The 16,051-nt window shown below is 41.2% G+C and overlaps 1 protein-coding gene across 4 annotated transcripts in view; it reads right to left on the reverse strand.

Moving 5' to 3' along the window:
* Positions 1–6,350, reverse strand: part of GPNMB (glycoprotein nmb) — a 29,507-nt gene extending 23,157 nt beyond the window's left edge. For 3 of the 4 annotated variants that reach the window (XM_025378421.1, XM_025378420.1, XM_025378419.1), the window contains exon 1: positions 5,986–6,350. In XM_025378421.1, coding sequence (XP_025234206.1) covers positions 5,986–6,055 — 70 coding nt within the window. In that variant the 5' untranslated portion in view covers positions 6,056–6,350. The remainder of the gene's footprint in view (positions 1–5,985) is intronic. The other variant, XM_025378422.1, reaches the window with a different exon arrangement.
* Positions 6,351–16,051: the final 9,701 nt, after the last annotated feature.

A 16,051-nucleotide genomic window follows, 5' to 3' on the forward strand; every position in this document is an offset into this window, starting at 1 on the left:
AGGGTGCTTTGTTTTTTAAAGGAAGTCTACTGGAAATATCTTGATTACAAGCATTCAGACCCTATGTCTTTATGAACTTTAAATGAGTCAAATAAAAATTTTGAAAGTCAATATTTTTTAGCCATCACTTGGCTTCTCAATACACATCCTCTCAATATTTAAATTTGATACAATACCATTAGGAAAACACTGATGTCAAAAATCTTCGGATTTTTGGATTTTTTTTCCCATTCTGAACGACTCACTTGGCTAAAGGAATGCCAGGCTCAGGAATGCCTTCAAGATTCCAAGCAACCCGTACTAGTACCAGGAAGTTTACTGATAAACAGCTTTTTAATGGTCTTGGTGAATGTTCCATATACTTTGTGTAGTCCATATTTGTTAGGTAGAGTGTCTTCTTTTTAAGTGTCATTTATGTCAAGCTAGTGGATGGTGTTCTTTGAGTTTTCTGTGTCCCTATTGATTTTCTCTACTTGTTATTTCAGTTACTGAGAGAGAAATCTTGAAATCTCCAACTATAATTGTGGTTTTTTTCCATTTGCCTGTTTCTTCTTCCAGTTTTTGCTGTATGAATTTTGAAGCTTTGTTGTCAGGTGCATACTATACATTTAGAATTGTTACAGCTTCTTGATGAACTGACCCTTTTCTCAATAGGAATTTATGCTCTTTATCCCTGGTATTATCCCTTGTTCTAAAGAATACTTTGATATGAATGCTTAGTGTTTGGTATATCTTTTTCCATTCTTTTACTTTAAAAAATGTTTAGATTGATTTATGTTTCTACTCATCCTTACATTTTAAACCTTTGTGCATTTTTATATTTGAAGTAAATTTCTCATAGAAAGCATGTAATTGGATGTTTAAAAATCCAGTCTGACAATCTCTGTCTTTTAGTTGGAGTGTTTAGATAATTCACATTTAATGTAATGATCAATATGATGAAATTTAAGTGTACCATCTTGTTATTTGTTTTCTATTTGTTCCATTTGTTCTTTTTTCCCTTCTTTTCCTATACTCTTTGGAGTTATATTTGGATTCCATTTTATCTCTACAACTAGCTTGTTAGTGACACCTCTTTCACTTATTTTGTTCTGAGTGGTTGCTCTAGGCTTATAATATTACAGTTATTTTTAAATTATTTCTAATCGTGAGTTAGTGTCTGCCTTTTTGCTTTGCCCGACCAGCCTGGTGGTCACATGGTCTCTCTGTTTTGAGAATTATAGCAGACTGGTTGGTTGCCTCCAAGAAGCTATTTCCTGCCTGCACCCCTCCTCCTTTTTTCCCCTTGCTGGCAGAGTTTCTACTCTAACAGTTCAAAATTCCAGAGTATCACTTCCTAGCTTTCCTTACAATTAGGGCAGGAGCAGATAGATAATTTGATACTGGCCAATGAGAGCTGAGAAGCAGTCTTCTGGGACTTCTGAGAAAGGTTTTCCTTCTTTATAACAAGAGATATGTGAGAACAAACTCAATTTTTCCTCCTCAGAATTGATTTTGGAGATGGTAGTGTAATAATGTGATGGCCAGAGCTATGACAGTCATATTTAACGATGAGGACACACATCTGAGGAAACAGCCAACACATTAAGGGTGTCAGAGTGGAAAGATAAAAAGAAATGGAGCCCTCAATGAAACTGTTGAGCCGTTGCTCTAGTCCTGCTTACCTCGGGACTGACCAAGATAATAAATGTCTTAGTCTACTTTGTTACAGCCCAAAGCTCAACTGTCTGTATTCCTCAGCCAATGGCCTTAAACTTTTCTCCCATTGATTTCTATGGTTCTATGTCTTGGCCTAGCTATAGACTCTCGGAGGACAGAAACTGTCTTGTTCTTCTCTTAAATCCTGGGAGAGATCCTCCATGAGGTGTGGTATTTAGTGGGTGCTCAGAGAAGCCATGTTGGATGCATGTCTCGGACCTATTTCTTCTATTCCTCTTCTCTGGTAGGAGAAGGGAGCAACATGTTCCCTTCTTCTCTGGGAGGCAGAGAGAATGGGAAAGAGCAGCAAAGTAGGAGTCATGGAACCTGTTTTCTAGCCTTGGTTCTGTTGTTAAACAGGCTGTGTGACCTCAGGCCATGTGTATTATCTGGGCCTTCAAATATGACAAAAGCCAAATGTCCTGTGATTCTATGAGATTTCTCCTATTTGGAAATAGATATTAAGTGAGGGGAGGACATTTGTGTTTATCAATAAATATTTGTAATTGGAAATTCACTTGAGTCATATGAAAAGAACTAAGATTATTTAGTTCAAATCCCTTCATTTTATATATGAAGAAATTCAGGCCTGGGGAAATGATATGATTCACCTAGGGTCATCTTTAGTAGCAATCAAGATTCACATCTTTCGATTCCCAGGACAAGTTCTTTCCACTGTTCCAGAGAGTCTTCCTCTTCCTCAGATCTTGAAAGAAAGTTATTGTTTCCAGGAACATAATCAAAACACAGATTTCTCTTCTGATTTTAAATGTCAGAAGTCAAGGAAAAGTACAAACTTAAAAGGAGAGTTACAAGGGATAGGCACATAGGTCAATGGAATAGAAGAGAGAATCCAGAAATAGACCCACACAAGCATGCGCTACTAATTTTTTTTTTTTTAAGAGATGGGGGTCTCACTATGTTGCTCAGGCTGGACTCAAACTCCTGGGCTCAAGTGATCTACCTGCCCCAGCCTTCCGATTAGCTAGGACCACGGGCAAGCACTACAGTGCCCAACTGGATTTTAGACAAAGATGCAAAAACAATCCAATGGAGGGAAGATAGCCTTTTCAACATATGGTGCTGTAAAATAGCAAAAAGCCTAGGTGAAATCTTCAGGATCTAGGACTAGGCAAGAATTCTTAGAATTGACACAAACACAACCCATAAAAGGAAGTTGGAACTCATTAAAATAAAAAACCTTTGCTCTCTGAAACATGACATGAAAGAGGATGAAAAGGCAAGCCACAGACTGGGAGAAATTATTTGTAAACCACACTTCCAATAAAGGACTAGTATTTAGAATATATAAAGAATTTTCGAAACTCACTATAAGAAAACCATGGGATTCAATTAGAAAAATCGGTAAAAATTAATGAAATGATATTTCACCATTTCATTCATCTTGTGGCAAATAAACACACAAGAAGATATTCAACATCATTAGCCAGTAGTGAAATATCACTATATCCCTATCAGTAAGACTTAACTAAAAAGCAGTGACAACATCAAATGCTTACAAGGATGTAGAGAAACTGGATTGCTCACACATTGCTAGTGGAAATATAAAATGGTACAACCACTCTGTTAGTTTCTTGCAAAATTAAACATGCAGCTATCATATAACCAAGAAATTATACCCTTTGGCATGCATCCCAGAGAAACGAAACTGATATTCACACAGAGATCTGCACATGAATGTTTATAGCAGCTTTATTCATAATAGCCCAAACTGAAATAACCCAGATGTCCTTTAATGGGTGAATGGTTAAGCAAACTGTGGTACATCCATACCATGGAATACTAATCTGTGACAAAGAGTAACAAACTATTGATGCAGTTACTTCAATAAATCAATAAAGTTCCAGGAAATTATGTTGGGTTTAAAAAAAAGCAAATCTCAAAAGGTTACATACCGGATAATTCCATTTGTATAGAATTTTGGAAATGACAAAGTGATAAAAATGGAAACCAGATTAGTGGTTGCCAGGAACTGGGTGAGTGTTGGAAGAAGGGAAGTGGATTTGGCTATACAAGGGCATGAGAATACTTTGGTGATGGAGCTCTGCTGTGTTTTGACTGTATCAATGTCAATATCTGGGCTGTGATGTCGTGTTTTGCATGATGGTACCACTGGGGCAAACTGGGTAAAGGGTGCATGGGGATCTCTCTGTATTATTTCTTACAACAGTATGTGAATCTATAAATACCTCACAATAAAAAGTTGAATTTAAAAATAAAGGCCGGATGCAATGGCTCATGCCTGTAATCCCAACACTTTGGAAGGCTGAGAGTGGGCGATTGCCTGAGCCCAGGAGTTCCAGACCAGCTTGGGCAACATGGCAAAAACCCTGTGTCTACAAAAATTAAAAAAATAAAATAAACCCATCCGAATGAGGTGGCTCACGCCTGTAGTCCTAGCATTCTGGGAGGCCAAGGCAGGATTGAGCCCAGGAGTTTGAGACCAGCCTGGGCAACATAGTAAGATCCATTTCTACAACAAATACAAAAATGTGAAGGTAAATTTGAGGTCACACCCAGTGCTGCAGCTGACTCTCCCTTCACACTTTGGCCTCCTTGCTGTGTCCACCAGCAGAGAGGTGGTGGCAGGGCTGCCGCCAGCTACCTTGTCCACACCTTCTTCCTTCAGGGCTACGAATGAAAAACGGCAGGAAATCTTTAGTGCTTGATACACTGCTACATTCTGCCTGCCCTTATTTTTTCTGGGCAGAATATTTAGTCCAGAGCAAGGTGAACCCGGTGAATGGCTGAGTTTTGTTACACTGCCTAAGAGGTTGAGGACTCTTGAGCTAACAGTGCGGATTCAGCCTCCTGCTAATCTGCTTTATTGAGCAGAGCGAAGTGGGCTTGAAAGAGGCTGGAATAAGGGCAGGTGTCCCCCATCGGGTCTATTCGTCTATTCTGTGTTCCTTCGTCTTTAAAGGAGCCTGTCCTGGGAGGTATCCTAAGGGTGGGTGCAAGTCTGCCTCCTTAGGAACAATCCCCACCATGCATGTCTCCCACGCCAAGCAGCTGATCTCACAAGAACCCAATTACCCAGTTTTGCAAATGAGGAAACGAAAACTCCTCGTTTTGAAGGAAATGAGGAAACGGAGCGAAACCACTGGAGACCCAGCCCCTAGGCTGGCGGGAAGCCCGAACCTGTCCAACCCCAAACCCAGGCAGGAAGGACAGAGGTCAGGATGGAAGGCTGCCTCCTCAGCTTGCCCGCTGTGTGGCTTGGGGCGAGTTCCTTGCCCACTCTGTGGCCCGTGTCCTTGTGTTGGAAGCGGGACCATCACAGCGCCGGGCTCCGCGGGCTGCTAGGAGGACGCGCAGCGCACTGCGGGCCCGGCACGTGCTACACGCCGACTCCGGATCAGCTCCTTGTGATGAGACTTCCTTTCCAAAAACGCAGGCGTTTTCCCGGGTCGCAGTCGCAGTCGGGAGACCGAGGGTTAGGGCGCGGCCGCGGGGTCTTGTGGGCCGGCCCACGTCTCAGGCCTCTGCGGCTCCGAGCAGAAGCCGCTGCGCCTCTGGCTGCTTCCCACCCGTCCCGTCCCGGCAATCCCAGGCCCAGGGTCACAGCGACTCAGCTCTCTTCCTCTCGCGAATCTGCACACTGACTCAGTGGTCTGGACCGTGGCTGCATAGGCAGCTCCCAAGAGGAACTTTTAAAACAAGGATCCTCTGACCCCACTCCCAAAGATTCCGGTTTCATTGCGTGGGTATCAGTATTGTTAAAAATGCCCTGGCCTCTCCTGCGTGACCAGGGTAGAGAGCCTGGGTTTCAGCTCCTCTCCCAGCAAGCTCCTGCAGGTCTGCGAGGAAGCCCCGCAGGAGGAGCAATAGCTTCTGGGCTGGGAAGATTAGTGAGTTTGTCTCCAGATTGGAGACCCCATTTCATGTGAGGTCTCCACCTTTTTGGATGGAAGCTGGACACAGTTTAGTTGATGGAGTTGCTTTGTTCTGTGACCGGAGGCTGTCCAACCCTCCACCAACCACTGTCTGGCAAGAATGGGTTACAACTGCAATGGAAAAAAAGCTTCACAAGAGAAGGGCTGCATGGTTTTTACCTTCCAAGAGCCGAAAGCAAAGAATGGAGCTGGAGGCATTTTGCTGTAGTTTCAGCCTTCCCAACAATTTGCAGAAGAAAAGATGAGTGAGCCAGAGATGAATGCTTCCTGAAGAACTTCAGTCCAACCTCTAGTTCAGAGGATATTATTAGCCATCATTTCAGCCAATGGCCAGAGAATGGGTTAAACATAGAAATTGAGGGTTACTCACGTTTGGCAGCATCAAGTGGCAATCTTGCAGCCAGCAGCAGAAATCCCAGGAAATAGTAGAGACATTCCATGCTGAATTCTCAGGGACGCAGGCACTCAAGGTTTAACTCTGAATTCCTCTGGGCCCATCCACCAAAAGCAACAGTGCTCTTCTGGCATCTGTGGTGCCTCCCTCTCTATTTTAATTAAATACAGGGCCTCGGGGAGGATCATGTGATGGTATTAAGCGGCATTGCCTGATCTGGTCTCTCAAGTTCAGCCTCTTACAACTCATGTGCTTATGAGTCACTCCTTCTTGGCATCTATTTATTCACTTTTCAGACGCACATTATTTCAATTTTGTGATTCCACATTTACTAGATTCAAGGAGAGTTTTTTCCTATAGATTCTATTTCAATTTTTTTTTTTTTTTTTTTTTTTTTGAGATGGAGTCTCACACTGTCACCCAGGCTGGAGTGCAATGGCATGATCTCAGCTCACTGCAACTTCCACCTCCCAGGTTCAAGCCATTCTCCTGCCTCAGCCTCCCGAGTAGCTGGGATTACAGGTGCCCACCACCATGCCTGACTAATTTTTTGTATTTTTAGTAGAGGCAGGTTTCACTATGTTGGCTAGGCTGGTCTCAAACTCCTGACCTCGTGATCTGCCCGCCTCGGTCTCCCAAAGTGCTGGGATTACAGGCGTGAGCCACCGCGCCTGGCGCAATATTCTTTACCAAATAAAATTTCAATCCTCCAGCCTCACTGATTATCAACTTCCTTGGTTCCTATACTGCATCAGGCACCCAGCTCATGTTTAGAGTTCACAGTTATGCATCCTTTCCTATGATGTAGTTGTCCACCTCTTCCTGTGCTCGTGATTGCTTGTATATTTTTTTCCTCCAAGAGGAAGCAAAGATGGAGGAGGTGTATCATCAATCATTTGAAATTGTGGAATACATAAGTGGATGATAACATGAATGTTGTGCCAGGATGTGCTGGAAACAGCTGCCCAGGCCTCTGGTAGCTGAGACATTTACTCAAAAGCACATTTAGAATATCTGTGCAATTCCATATAACTTTTGTAATAACCTGCATAATTTTTGGTAACTGCTCAAAGCATTTATGTGTTGCATTACTGAGGGCCAATTGCATAAAATGTTCTGTGTATTTTTTCATGTTATAGAAAGCAGGCATTAAATGTACAAACAAGTGTGTCTGTAACATAAATTTATACAGTCATATCATTCCTGGTTATAGAATATGCAGAAAATGTGGCAACACAAAAACTTTACCATGTGTGACCTTTCTCAAACTCACATTCACATGGCCATTTTCAGTACAGTAGAAACCTTGATTGCAGGTAAGGGTAAAACTTGGGGTATTGATTTATGGTTCAGTGTGTCAAGGAGGAATGGAAATAGCCTATGAAACTAAAATCCATACAGCAGGAGTGGCTGACTTCCATCCCTAAGGTGGCACACAACTCTGTAGGGTACCTTTTACAGCCTTTGCAGCAAATATGAAGGGGAAAACAACGAAGGGAACACATCATTCATAATTGAAACAAAACAATTTTCAAATATAGATGAATAAAGGAATAATGCAAGTACTTATTAGTTTCATGTAATGTAAAGCAAATAATGTAGACAGTTATTTGCTTCTTAAATTGCTTAAAAACATTTTTCTTTTTTTTAAGAGACAGGCTCTCACTCTGTTACCCAGGCCAGAGTGCAGTGGCATGATTATAGCTCATTGCAGCCTCAAACTCCTAGACTCAAGTGATTCTCCCACCTCAGTCTTCCATGTAGGTAGGACTACAGGCATACGCCACCACACCCTGCTAATTTTTTATTTGCTTTTTATTTTTTGTAGAGACAAAGTCTCACTATGCTGCCCAGGCTGGTCTTGAACTCCTGTCCTCAAGTGATCTTCCCACCTCAGCTGCCTATAGCACTATTTGCTTTTTATGACAAACACATAACTTTTACAATTAAAAAAAAAAAAAAAACCTTTTCAATTTAAGGAAAAGCTACTATTAACATTTTCAAAGGTATTATTGTCCTTTGTTGCAGACACAGTTCTGGCTCATATTTCTGGCCAGATTAGCCACCCCGTCTCTAAATAAATTGGAAGTTTTAAACTCTTCTGTAACAAAACCTTCATTTTGTTTAGGGAGACACAATGATCAAATCAACTGTTATGTCTTTTTTCCTTCCCTGCACAATCAAGGAGAAGGGGCACAGATAGGACAAGAGTCAAAATGTAGGCAGCTGGACAGAGGTGAATAAGAGAACAAGAGAAAGAGCTTGACTCCAAAGAACTACAGGTTGGATAATCTGTCCCCTGATAATCTATGGTTGACAATATATAAAGTAGTTAACTCTGTGTAGGACACAGAGACAGGGCCATTTTGGGTAAAGAATATTCTCAAGCTTGTTTGTTTGCTTTGGAAAGATAAAATTATACTGTAAAGAAAGTTTGAAATATTTTGTTGAAATCATTTTTTGAGCTGGTGTAGTGATGTGTACCTGAAGTCCCAGTGATTTGAGAGGCTGAAGCGGGAAGATTGCTTAAGCCCAGGAGTTTGAGTCCAGTCTGGGCAACAGAGTGAGACCTCATCTCTTAAAAAAAAAAAAAAGAAAAGAAAGAAAACAAAAAAAAAAGAAAGAAAAGAAAGAAAAATCATTCCTTTCAGATCTTCATCTCTAGGTCTGGTAAATATATTATATGGCTTGGGAGGATGAAGGTTGCTAATCAACTGGCCTTAAGGCAATTGAGAAATGAAAAGGGAAACATCTCAATTATCTGGAATTACAGATACAATTATTCTGTTTGGAAATGATGTTGAGGAAAGCAAATAGTCAACTTTTGAGAAATGCCCCAAATTGTCTTCTCTTGGCTTCTGACACTCCTCCTGGTGGCCACAGTCCCGACTTGAGGAGCGATACTTGGGCTGTGAGGACTGAGGCAGCCACCCCACGGGAGACGGTCGAAATGGCAGGCAGTAGCCACACCCAGGAATCCCGGCAGGCTGCCAAGGAATTCACATCTTTAATTTTAGGAACTGCTCAGTTTAAACTGGTGTTTGAACTGTCTCCAGGTTTACTAAGCTTTGAAATTACTCTCCTACCAAAATGTTTTTCCTTAGTTTTTCAGGGAAAGAAAAAAAAAAGGAATTAACATCTTTAATTTTAGGAATTGCTCAATTCAAACTGGTGTTTCTGAGCAAGATTATAAAAATTAGTTAAGATCCTTTTTTCCCAAAAAATGGTCAGAAACTTGGAGTCTGCAAACAACACAAATTTATGATCTTACATTTCTGGAAGCTGAAGAGTGAAATGGCCTCACTGGACTAACATCACAGTGCTGGCAGGGCGGCTCTAGGGCAGAATTGATTTCCTTGCCTTTCCAGCTTCTAGGGGCTGCCCACATTTCCTGGCTCATTGGCCCCTCTGTCTCCAGCATTGTAGCCCTCTGGCACTGATTCCCACGTCTCCCTCTCCCACTCGCAAGGACCCTCGTGATTATACTGGGTCCCCCTAGATAATCTGAAATCATCTCCTTGCCTTAAGTCCAGCTGATTAGCAACCTTCATCTGCTCCTTGCCATATAATATATTTACAGGTCCTGGGGGTTAGGATGTGGAAATCTTTGGGGGCCATTATTCTGTCTAGCACAGTTATACAGCAGATGACATGGTAAAAACAATTTATTTTTATTTTTATAGAGATGAGGTATCACTATGTTGCCCAGGCTGGACTCAAACTCCTGGGCTCAAGCAATTCCCCCCTTCAGCTTCTCAAGTCGCTGGGATTTCAGGTGCACACCATTGCACCAGCTCAACAAATTCTATTTTTGAAGAAAGCATGTGATGGAAGCAGTGATAGAAAGTACCTCTCACAGGTTACAGACTTGTTGAAACAAAGCTTTGATATTTGGCAGAACAGAAAGCCAAGAACAAACTACAGGTAGAGGAATCAGTTCAAAGAGAGAGACAGCGCATGTGACTGCCCTGTCCCAATGTGGGCGTTTTAACATGTCATAATCAGAGTCATGGTTTTCAGATTTAAGCATTAGCCAATGACTCAGAGACTTCTGTTTTGTGTATAGTTCTTCAGTCTCTCCTGTCTGGGTATTCTCTGCATGAACAGGTAATTAAAATCCCTTGTTTTCAGGTTTACTAAGCTTTGAAATTATTCTCCCACCAAAATGTGTTCCCTAGCTTTTTGGAAAAAGAAAAGAAAGTTAATCACAGGCCAGATGCGGTGGCTCATCCCTGTAATTCCAGCACTTTGGGAGGTAGAGGCGGGAGGATTGCTTAAGTTCAGGAGTTCAAAACCAGTTTGGGTAACATAGTGAGACCCCATCTCTACAAAAAATAAAAAAAATGAGCCAGGCATAGTAGTGGATGCCTATAGTCCCAGCTACTCGGGAGGCTGAGGTGGCGGAATCAATGGAGCCCAGAGGTCGGGGCTGCAGTGAGCCGTGATAGAGCCACTGCACTCCAGCCTGGGTGACAAAGTGGGACCCTGTCTCAAAAAAAAAAAAAAAAAAAAAAAAAAACCCAAAGGTTAGTGCATCCTTTTCAGTCACCTTTGCAGTGACAATGGCTACTGTGTTTTTAGCCTGTTTTTTCACCTGGAGGAATTTGACACTGGATGCAGGCAAAGGGGCTTTCTTCTTGGAGTGCTGGCTGCAAACATTTTTTTAAAAAAGGACTCTTCTCATGGAATTACTGGCTCCATTTGAAGTGACAAAGAGCAATAGGTATAGAAAAATGTGGATGATGGCCGGGTGCAGTGGCTCACGCCTGTAATCCCAGCACTCTGGGAGGCCAAGGTGAGCGGATCATCTGAGGTCAGGAGTTTGAGACCAGCCTGGCCAACATGGTGAAACCCCATGTCTATTAAAAATACAAAAAGTAGCTGAGTGTGATGGCAGGCACCTGTAATCCCAGCTACTCTGGAGGCTGAGGCAGGAGAATTGCTTGAAGCTGGGAGGCAGAGGTTGCAGTGAGCCGAGATTGAGCCACTGAACTCCCACCTGGGAAACAAAGTGAGACTCCATCTCAAAAAAAAAAAGAAAAAAAAGAAAAAGAAACAGAAAAATGTGGATGATCACCATATTTCATCCTACTATTGTTTTTAGACCACTTTCTCTGAATTACAGTATAGAAGGAGAGTAAGACACGAATACTCATTGTGTAGATGTGAAAGCAATGGCGAATATGCTCTTTTCTCTTCTACCTTTAGTGCCCATAGAACAGGGAGACATAGTGGGAGAAGCAGAATGGGATCTATGGAGTGAGAAAAAAGGGAGGGGCCAACATAAAAAACTGAATGCAAACTTGGCTTCCAGTTAATTAATCAATTAACTTAGAGATGGGATATTGCTACCCTGCCCAGCCTGGCCTTGAACTCCTGGGAGTCCTGGGCTCAAGCGATCCTCTGCTACAGCCTCTCTCATAGCTGGCATTAAATGCATGCACCACCATACCCAGATGGTTCTTAATTTTAATATAACTATGGGCTATCCAGAAATGCCTCAGTACACTGGAGCAGGGGCACTGCAGGCATTCACTGAAGCTTAATCATAAGCCCATGAGAGAAGAAGCTAGAGCAGAAATCAAAAAGGAGGTTGACTGTAGAATAAAGGCCAGGAAACAAAAGCTAGAATAGCACCTTGTATCTTTATTCTGACACCTAAATCCAGCTTTTCTCAATGGAATTTTTGGCACCTAAGATAGAGTTTAATTCAGCAAGCACCGATGTAGGTCCTCTTTTCTAAAGTAGCCATCATCTACAAGTCATGAACAACAATCTTAGGAGCATAGGCGCTCATTGTGAAGATAAGACATTAACCCTCAAGGTAGGCATAGTATGAGACATTATTTACATTTTTTATTATAGGAATTTCCAAACATACACAAAAACAGACTAACATAATGAACTTCCATGTACTCCTCACCTACTTCAGTGATCATCAATATATGGCCAATCTTGTTTTGTCCACCTTCTGCAGTAACATTATCTACTGGAGTATTTAAAAATAAATCCTAAACATCATGTGGCAGTCAAACTAAGTCATAAAGACAGAACTACAGGAGTGCAGAGAGATGGAGGATACAGAGAGGTCTTTATGTAAGAAGTATAACTTGACTTAGTTACTATAAAACCATATATACATATATGGTTTATTTTGTTTTTGCTTTAGAGACAAGGTCTCGCTCCGTGAGAGACAAGGTCTTGCTCTGTTGCCCAGGTTGGAGTGCAGTGACATGATCATGGCTCACTGCAGCCTCCAGCTCCTGGGCTCAAGCCTCACGAGCAGCTGGGACTACAGGTGTGGGCCAACATGCCTTGCTAATTTTTTCTTTTTTGTAGAGATGAGGCCTCACTATCTTGCCCAAGGTGGTCTCAAACTCCTAGCCTCAAACAATCTTCCTGCCTCAGCCTCCCAAAGCCCTGGGATTATAGCTGTGAGCCACCATGCCCGGCCTAGTTCTTAAATGAAGAGTTAAATTGGCTAAGCACAAAAGAGGCTAGGCAGAGAGCACTCCAAGTGGGTAAGAACAATATGATTAAAAGAAGGAACATTTTCAAAAAGGACTGAAGTAGTAATACATGCTATAACATGGGTGAAACTCAAAAACATGATGCCGAGTGAACGAAATCAGGTACAAAAGGCCACATATTCTGTGATTCCATTTATATGACATGTCTAGAATAGGCAAATCCATAGAGACAGAAAGCAGATTGGTGATTGTCAGGGGCTGTGGAAAGGAAGGAATGGAGAGTAATTGCTTAATGCGTATGGAATTTCATTCGGGAATAATAAAAATGTTTAGGAACTAGACAGAGGTGGTGGCGTCACAACATTGTGAATGTACAAGATGCCACTGAATTGTTTACTTTAAAATGGTTAATAATAGCTGGGCATGGTGGCACACACCTGTGGTTCTAGCTACTTGGGAGGCTGAGACAGGGGCAGTTGCTGGAAGCCAGGAGTTGGAGGCTGCAGTGAGCCATGTGAATACCCACCACACTCCAGCCTGGGCAACATAGTGAAACCTTGTCTCTAGAAAAGCAATTTAAAAAAAAATGTACTATATATGTATAAACTTGTATATACATACACATTTATATAACATTAATATTAACCGTTAATACGGTTAATATTAATATATGGTAATATATATTAACCATATATAACCATATATACATATATGGTTAATATTAATGTCTCAGAGCATGACAGGGTGTGCAGCCAGGGCGTGAGGAAGGGGCTGTGCAGTTTCATCTGCTTCTGGGGAGGGCTGCTTAATACAAACATAATGTGAACCACGTATATGATTTTTTTTTTTTTTTTTTACTATTTCATAGTGGAAGAGAAATGTGAATGATATTAAATTTCCTGGTAGCCACATTAAATAAAAAGTAAAAAGCAGCAGTTGAAATTATTTAAATAATGTACTTTATTCAATATATTTAAAACATTGTAATTTCAATATGTAATCACTATATGAAATTATTGAGATCTTTTTTTGTGTGTGCAAAGTCTCTGAAACCCGGTGTGAGTTTTGCACTGACAGCACATGACAGTTCAGACCAGCTCATTGCAGGAGCTCGCAGCCACATGTGCCAGCAGCTACTGTATTGGACGGCGCAGTTCTGGAGGGACACAAAAGGCTTCTGGAGGGGCCACAGCTTGGGCCTCTCTCAGCGGGGAAAGATGTGGAAACCCTGGCCCAGGGAAGTGCTGAGGCCTCCCAGCTCTGAGGCTGACAGGCTCCAGTGGGCCAGGGGACAGGGCTGTGCCTGATTTTTATGGAAAGTGAGTATCACAGGGAATATATTTGCATGTGCATCTTGTATTTTTTTCTCTGACCAACTTCCCAGGAGTGGCAATAAAGAAGTGGAAATGTAGAGGCCGAGTTCCCATCACACATAATTGATTTAATGACCACTCCCCACACCCGACTGTCCGTCTCCAGCTTTCTTTTCAAAGTAGAAATAAATCTTGCAAAACTTGCTTGTAAAACTTTTTGATCTCAACCTAGTCATCAGTGCCTTGCTCTGATAATGTTTAAGTGTTATGTTTAAGTGTTAGCCAAGAGTAAAATCTTGCAAGGCAACTAATTTCAGGACAAGTGTAGGGTATGTACCAACAATTTTATAAAATTTAATTTCATTTTGAAATAATTTCCAACATACAGAAGAGTTACAAAAATAGTACAAGAGGGCCAGGCGTGGTGGCTCATGCCTGTAATCCCAGCACTTTGGGAGGTTGAGGCGGGAGGATCACGAGGTCAGTAGTTTGAGACCAGTCTGACCAACATGGTGAAACCCTGTCTCTACTAAAAATACAAAAATTGGTTGGTGTGGTGGTGGGTGCCTGTAATCCCAGCTACTCAGGAGGCTGAGGTAGGAGAATTACTTGAACCTGGGAGGCCGAAGTTCACCGTTGCACTCCAGCCTGGGCGAAACAGTGAAACTCCGTCTCAAAAAAAAAAAAAAAAAGAATAGTACAAGAACTATCATGTATCCTTTACCCAGATTTACCAATGTTAAAATTTTGCCACATATGCACGATATCTAATTTACATATATGTGTGTATGTAAGCATATATACTTATTATTAGTTTTATAATGAACTATAAGTTGCAGACATCATACTCCTTTACTCTTATTTTCTTCAGCTGCTATTTCCAGAGATCAACGACATTCTCTTAATGTAAGTACAGTGCAGTTATCAAAATCATGAAATTTAACATTAATACAATACTACTATCTAATCCCCAAATTTTGCCAGTTATCCCAATAACATGCTTTATAGCAATTCCCCCTCTAATTCGGGATCCAATCAAGGATCATGCTTTATATATTGTTGTCATGTCTCTTTCGTCTCCTTTAATTTGGAACATTCCTAACTTTGTCTTTCATGACATTAATATTTTTGAAGAACATAGGCTGGTTTTTAATAGAGTGCCCCTCATTTTGGAGTTGTGTGATGTAGATTCAGGTTATGTGTTTTGGACAAGAATACCACATACCTGATATTACTTCCTTTGCAGTGCATCACATCTTCCAATCACTTTCCATTCATTAAATTAAAGATGATATGATTTAAACAGAAATATCTACAGACTCACCACAGGGCCAGGCATAGAGCAGGCTCTGAAACATTCTTATGAATTGATTGAGGCTTGGAGACCTTATGTCAGTAAGACAGGCTATTCCTATTCTCACAAGAAATTTATCAAACAAATTAAAGTTTCAGGCACATAAAAAGCAGCAAGGTTCTCTGATTTTAGTCTATATGGGGAAATTCTGAAAAATGTTTAGAACATGCTCTCATAGAGAATATTTACATAAATTAATGAGATATATACCTCAGCTCTCCTATATAAAAACACACTCTTAATATATATATATATATATATATATATATATATATATATATATAAAAGAACACACTCTTGCTTGTTATAGCAGATCCTTTTTTATAAGAGGCTACATTCCAGAAGTTTCCCATCTTACCTCTACCTTCAGAGTTTTCTTAGTTCACTGGGCCTGGACAATAACTTTCTTGCACATTTATATACTTCCCTTTTATTAATCATGTGAATTCAAAAGCTCAAATATTTATAGCTAAATGGTATATTTTCACTAATTCTTTACAATGGAATGACTGCAAATGAAATGGAAGTTTCGCTCAGAACCTCTAACTAAAGGCTAAATATGGAAATAGAGGCAAAAGAAATACAATGCAGTAAAGAGTGTGCACAGCTGTATAAAACGAAACAGGATGACATTCCAGAGCCGAACCGCTGAGCAGAGTTAGATTTAGGGCTGAGCATCAGGGCTTCACACATCGTTCTATCCAGGAACCTGCAGATAGGGTGGAAAGGGCTATGGGGGGAAGCTGCCACAGCTCTCTTGACTCCCTTCCTTTCCACCCATTCTCCGCAAAATGGAAATTCTATTAAGATTTTTGAGTGAGTGAGTGTGTGTGTTGGGCAGCAGGTAACAAGAGGTCACAAAAGGTGCAATATTTGACTGATGCAGAGAGCGCCCTCTTGGTTAT

The sequence above is a fragment of the Theropithecus gelada genome, chromosome 3 (assembly GCF_003255815.1).
Source record: "Theropithecus gelada isolate Dixy chromosome 3, Tgel_1.0, whole genome shotgun sequence".
NCBI lineage: Eukaryota > Metazoa > Chordata > Mammalia > Primates > Cercopithecidae > Theropithecus > Theropithecus gelada.